Raw genomic sequence first — 6,651 nt, forward strand, 5'->3', positions numbered from 1 at the left:
GTAAATGACATCTGATTTATATCAGTTTGTTCAAGTTTCAAATCAAGAGTGATTGCTGCTACACCTCTTGTTCCTCTTTTGAACCAGACCACAATGACCAAAAGCTTTATATCTTTCTTCCCCAATGAAACTGATGACAACTGAGAACCTTGCCCATCCCACTATTTTATCTCCTGGTCCTTGAGGATTCCTGGGAATAATCAGCATTAAGCAACACTATCAGTTCTACTCCAGCCAACATATCACCGCATGCAGCCATAAATCTCTAGGAGATAAAACACCATACACACACGGGAGGAAAACACGTATACCAGTTTTCCATATTTGTTTTTACTCCCTGCAATATTGAATATTCAGTAGTGCTCTTATTACAATAATTTCCCACACAAGTATCCTCAGATCAAATTTGAATAAATCCTTATGAGGTCAGAAATAATTGGGTGATCCAATCTCATTGGCTATGTCAAACAGAGTAATCTTCCAGGCTAAGTAGGGCAGAAGAGAAAGAAAAGCTTGAGTCCCACAGTGGCAGAAATTGCTATTGGCTGTGACATGCATTTTGAATATCATCTCCCATCAGAAATCCCCACTGGATACCAGTTGCAAGAAATGACATCATCAACTCATGAGTAAATGGCATGGAAGGGACCACTTGCATCATTCCATTTCTGTTTATGGTTCAAATCAACTCCTCCTTCCTTAGATAACAGCTGGTGGAAACTAGCATGTAATAAAAATTTTATTAGATATTAAGCACCAAAAGAGGCTTTGCACAAGCATAAGCTGTCTCAGACTGGTCTTCCCAAGGGGCACAACCAAGCCAATTGTAAAGCTTGTTTCTGTCCAAAGACACATTTCTCCTCTGTGTTCCATTTCATTCTTGTCAGACACCCAGAATGGACACCAGTGAGCACCGCGTCTGGATTACACTACATCCGAATAGTTGGGAGACAAGGTTTGTGCATTGCTGAGGTCTATGTCAGCTGTCTCTCCATCAGGGTCAGAAGCCCGAGATTGAAAAGGGCTATCTCAGAAGCAAAAGAGAAATAGCAAGGTTCTAAACCTTAACGTTTCACACATACTTACAGATATATTAATAAATGTTGAGGCAACTCCTCATGGAGGATGAAAACTATGAACCTCCAGGACATAAAGATATCGTGTTTATGTGGCAACAAGTCAGCTGTTGGTCCATATTGGCATATGGCTTTTCAAATTAAGCCGTCTTTGTCAAAGGAGCCAGGAATTTTATAGTTCTTTTGTATGAATATTATTGAGGGTTAAGATGATTCTGAAAAGACAAATCTGCCAGAAATCTCAGTCTATGGCCTCAGCAACATCCTTTCTTCTTTTGCAACCTCTTCAAGGCATCTTTGATGTCTTTGTTTCTCAGACTGTAAATCAAGGGATTCAGCATGGGAATCATTACCGTGTAGAAGACCGATGCAAATCTGTCAAAGCTGGAGGAACCGCCAGAGCTGGAGCTCAAATAGACAAACATCCCTGAGGTATAGAAGAGGCTCACTGCCGTCAGGTGGGAAGCACAGGTGTTGAAAGCTTTGGATCTGCCTTTCACGGAAGTGATCTTCAGGATGGAGATGACAATGTAGACATAGGATATCATGATAATGGAAACATTTATTATCCCAAAGATCATTGTCAATAGAGCAGTGAAGAGTTGTACAGAGAGCGTGTCAGTGCAGGACAGAACTAACAGCTGAGGCATGTCACAGAAGAAGTGGTTGATGACATTAGGACCACAGAACTGGAACTGCAACATGAAACACAATTGGGATATAGAAGCAGAGAGTCCAGCCATGTAGGATCCCAGCACCATCCGACCACAGAGAGCAGGCGACATGATTGAGGAATAGAGGAGTGGGTTACAAATGGCAGCATATCGGTCATAAGCCATGGCGGTCATGAGGCAAGACTCACTCAGCCCCATGGTGGAAAATACAAAGTACTGAACAACACAGCCCACAAAGGTGATAGTTTGCCGCTCCTGGAAGAAGTCGTAGAGCATCTTGGGGGCTGTGGCAGTCACGTAGCAGATGTCCATGAAGGACAGGTTACTGAGGAAGAAGTACATGGGGGTGTGGAGGTGGGAGTCTATTCCTATTAAGATGATGAGCGACAGGTTCCACGTCAGGGTCAAAATGTATATCACCAGGAATACAGCAAAAAGTAATGCGATGATCCTGGGAAAATCTGAGAATCCCAAGAGGATAAAATAAGTGATCTCTGTGATATTGCCTCCTCCAATCATTGGCTTGACACTCCTAAAATCAGAAAAGTGACCAGAGGATACATTTTCTACTCGTGACATGGTAGCATTACAAGCCTCATATACAACATATTTTCCCCCACTACTGAGCACTGGAGAAGTGGAAATGCTTAGGGTCCTAGGGAAAGACCCCAGCTTTTCATCTTCAATTGTCAAGAAGAGCCTTCTCAGTGTTCCATGGACTATAGAGTCCATGGAATGCTCCGGGCCAGAATACTGGAGTGGGTAGCCCTTCCCTTCTCCAGGCGATCTTCCCAATCCAGGGATTGAACCCAGGTCTCCCTCATTGCAGGCAGATCCTTTACCATCTGAGCCAATAGGGAAGCCCAACAAGACTGGATTGGGTAGCCTATCATTTCTCCAGCAGGTCTTCCCAACCCAGGAATTGAATTGGTACCTCTACATTGCAGGCAGATTCTTTACCTGCTGAGTCAAAAGGGAAGCCCAATTATTTTATGAGGTCTCACAAAAATTAAAAGGCATATTTTTTAAATTGACTCAAACTTTGAAATAAAGCAAAGTCTATCTCTGCCAAAACAATTGAAATTCTGTGCTTGTATATCACGAAGAGACCTTTGGTTAAAACAACGAGGATTTTAAAGACCTCTGATGATTTAATATGTATAACTGTTACTTTATAATAATAAAAGGATAAGCAGCATCATTTCAGGATAAATTTGAACTAGCCCTTCTTCCCATGATGGTCACCCAAATGGGTTTTCAAGAATTTCTTCTTTACCCATAAAAAATTACCTTGTTTACAAAAACACCTCAATTTTTTACATATGTATTCAATACATCATCTCCAAAATAATCTGGAAATTTACCTTAATTTATATTCCCGATATACTTTTGTAGAGCGCAGCATGTTTGCCCAATAGTTATGAAATAAGTCTTCTTAGGGAAGCCGTGCACAAACTATTCTAAAGGGAGGCTAGTACAACTCACTACTAGCCCCAATTATTGTCCTAATATTTGAATATTCTGCATGGTAGGCACCATCAGTTCCATGGACATGAGTCTGAGCAAATGCCAGGAGATAGTGAAGCACAGGGAAGCCTGGCGTGCTGCAGTCCTTGGGGTCACAAAGAATCGGACACAACTGAGCAACTGAACAAGCAAACAATTAGTACTGTGGTTAAAGTTCCAACTTAGAGATATAGTTCTCAGTGACATAAGCAAGATGACAACAGAGGTCATGCCTGACTTCAGTTCCCCTCACCAGAAAGAAAGAAAAGTGAAAGTTGCTCAGTCATATCTGACCCTCGGTGACCCCATGGACTGTAGCCTGCCAGGCTCCTCTGTCTGTGGAATTCTGCAAGCCATAATACTGGAGTGGGTAGCCTATCCCTTCTCCAGAGGAACTTCCTGTCCCAGGAATAGAACCAGGGTCTCCTGCATTGCAGGTGGATTCTTTCCCAGCTAAGAGACCAGGGAAGCCCCACCAGAAAAACAATTAGCAGTTATTCGTAGACACGGTACCAATGAAAAAATCCTAAAGTGCAGGGATGAGGCTGAAGTGTCCCTGTGAAGTAGAGAGATGGAGAAAGACCACATTAGGAGGGTGGAGGAGCAGACACATTTGACTGCATTGCCCCTCCCCTAGCTGCACCAAGAGGACCCTTCTCGGGCTGCAGTTTCTTTATGGAAAAGAGAGAGAGCTCAGTGTAGACCTCCAGCTCCCTCGGCATTACGGGTCACTTCTTAGGACGACCCACTCTGTTCTCACGTCCTAGAAACCATGCAGGAATCTGTGGGGTGTGACCACTGAGAATGTCACTGCAACAAAGAGAGACAGGCCTTGGAACAGTCAGGGCTTGGATCTTGGCAGACTGAGTTTCAGCAGTTTTGCCTGATTTGGGACCCCGAAAAATGACCTTTCCATGCTGGGAGTCTCTTCTCCTGCACCTACGATTCATAACCCCATCTACTACTGAGGTTATACAAGCATGGCAGAACACTCAGAAAATTCCATCACCCAGGAGCACATGAGGAGTGTCCAGACAGGCGCTCTGCCCATTTGCATGGCTCCATCTGGCCAGAGGACTTTGTGTGCAGTTCTGCCCAATTTGTTTCCCGAACAAGGAGCCTTGCCAGTCTTCGCCTGTTCTGTGGTCGTGTCCAGGCCAGAAGGATGATGTGTAGCCCTAACCGCTGCTGAACACAACCTTCAGCCTCACCGTCCAGGAGAACTAACCAAAACATATGGGAAACTGTGTAGCCCACCCCACAGCCCTGCTTGCAGCAGTGTGTGAGCAGAGAGCCTGACCTCTCGGCCTCTCTGCAGAGCCAAGCTATGCCCCATGTGGCCAAGGAACTCGGGGTACAGTTCTTCTGACTTGGGTCCCCAGTGAGTGGGTCACGACAGCCTCGGAGCACATTCTGCAGCCCTGACCAAGTTGTGAAGTTAATTCCCAGCCCTACGTCCTGCTGGACAGAGTATTCAGTCCTGCTCAGTTCAGAAGCCTGGCCTGAGAATCCAGGTAAGAAGAGAAGCTGTCCTAATGCTACTCTTGGCCAAGAAACCAAGGCAGCAATCATATCAACTATTCCCAGCCAGCAGCATCTGCACCCCAGCCTCAGAGCCTGGGCAATGTCCTCACCCCAAAATAGACTTTGATCAGTATCACTATCAGTTCAGTTGCTCAGTTGTGTCTGACTCTTTGCGACCCCACAAACTACAGCACATCAGGGTTCCCTGTCCATCACCAACTCTTGGAGTCCACCCAAACTCATGTCCATCGAGTCGGTGATGCCATCCAACTATCTCATCCTCTGTCATCCCCTTCTCCTCCTGCCCTCAATCTTTCCCAGCATCAGGGTCTTTACAAATGAGTCAGTTCTTCGCATCAGGTGGCCAAAGTATTGGCGTTTCAGCTTCAACATCAGTCCTTCCAATGAATATTCAGGACTGATTTCCTTTAGGATGGATTCGTTGGATCTCCTCACTGTCCAAGGGACTTGCAGGAGTCTTCTCCAACATCACAGTTCAAAAGCATCAATTCTTCAGTACTCAGCTTTCTCTGTAGTCCAACTCTCACATCCATACGTGACCACTGGAAAAACCATGGCTTTGGCTAGACAAACCTTTGTTGGCAAAGTAATGTCTCTGCTTTTTAATATGCTGTCTAGATTGGACATCACTTTTCTTCCAAGGAGCAAGTGCCTTTTAATTTCATGGCTGCAGTCACCATCTGCAGTGATTTTGGAGTCCCCAGAAATAAAGTCTGTGACTGTTTCCACTGTTTCCCCATCTATTGGCCATGAAGTGATGGGATCAGATGCCCTGATCTTAGTTTTCTGAATGTTGAGTTTTAATCCAGCTTTTTCATGCTTCTCTTTCACTTTCATCAAGAGGCTCTTTAGTTCTTCACATTCTGCCATAAGGTTGGTGTCATCTGCTTATCTGAGGTTATTGATATTTCTCCTGGCAATCTTGATTCCAGCTTGTGCTTCATCCAACCCATTCTTTGATAGCTAGCCCAATTGATCAAGGTCACTGCCAGATGATCTATCTAGAACTCCAAGCTAAGCTGACTGGGGAAGGGCTGTCTCTACTAAAGCAAGCCTGGAAAATCTGGAAGTAGAGATCAAAAGTGCAGACACTAACAAAGGAATCAAGGATCATGAAAAATTAGGTAAATATGACACCACTAAAGGAAACTTATAAAGCTTTAATAGCTTTATAAGAATCTGCTGGTAAAGAATACACCTGCAATGTGGGAGACCTGGGTTCGATCCCTGGGTTGGGAAGATCCCCTGGAGAAGGGAACAGTTACCTATTCCAGTATTCTGGCCTGGAGAATTCCATGGACTGTAAAGTCTATGGGAGTGCAAAGAGTCAGATGTAACTGAGTGACTTTCGCTAAAGGAATAAAGATCTATAAGTGGTCTGACAAAGAACTCAGCATAATTCTCTTTAAAAATTTTGGTGAAATATAAAACCCATAAACAGCAACCAGATGAAATTAAGAAAACATTACATTAGCAAAATGAACAAAATGTGTTAAACAAAGAAAAAGAAGCCATTAAAAAAAAAAAAAAAAACAGAAATCCTGGAGCTGAAGAAATCAATAGAGACTTTTAACAGCACACTCAATAAAGCAGGAGGGAAAACAACGAAAAAGAGTTAGGGTTAGAAAGCCTAAGAGATTTATTATGGGACAACATCACCATCAAGACAAAGACATGTGCATTAGCTAATCTCTCTCTCTCTCTGTCTCTCTCTCATGCACACTGCATGTGAACTAAATACAAAGGCCAAAAGTAATGAATGGCATGTTTTTCAATTTCTCCTTTGCTTCTCCAGTGGTTTTCAGCTCTCTGCAACTCCTGTATTTTGTAATAAGAACAAGTCACTAAGA

The 6,651-nt window shown here is 43.7% G+C and overlaps 1 protein-coding gene across 1 annotated transcript; it reads right to left on the reverse strand.

The window, feature by feature from the left end:
- Positions 1–1,330: 1,330 nt before the first annotated feature.
- Positions 1,331–2,272, reverse strand: LOC122678386 (olfactory receptor 5AN1-like). The gene has a single exon (XM_043879065.1). The coding sequence runs from the start codon at positions 2,267–2,269 to the stop codon at positions 1,331–1,333; it is 939 nt and encodes a 312-aa protein (XP_043735000.1). The 5' UTR covers positions 2,270–2,272.
- Positions 2,273–6,651: the final 4,379 nt, after the last annotated feature.

The sequence above is a fragment of the Cervus elaphus genome, chromosome 1, assembly GCF_910594005.1.
Source record: "Cervus elaphus chromosome 1, mCerEla1.1, whole genome shotgun sequence".
Lineage (NCBI taxonomy): Eukaryota > Metazoa > Chordata > Mammalia > Artiodactyla > Cervidae > Cervus > Cervus elaphus.

Coding starts and splice junctions, on each gene's coding strand:
- LOC122678386 (XM_043879065.1), bottom strand. CDS start 2,269: ATGATTGGAGGAGGCAATATCACAGAGATCACTTATTTTATCCTCTTG.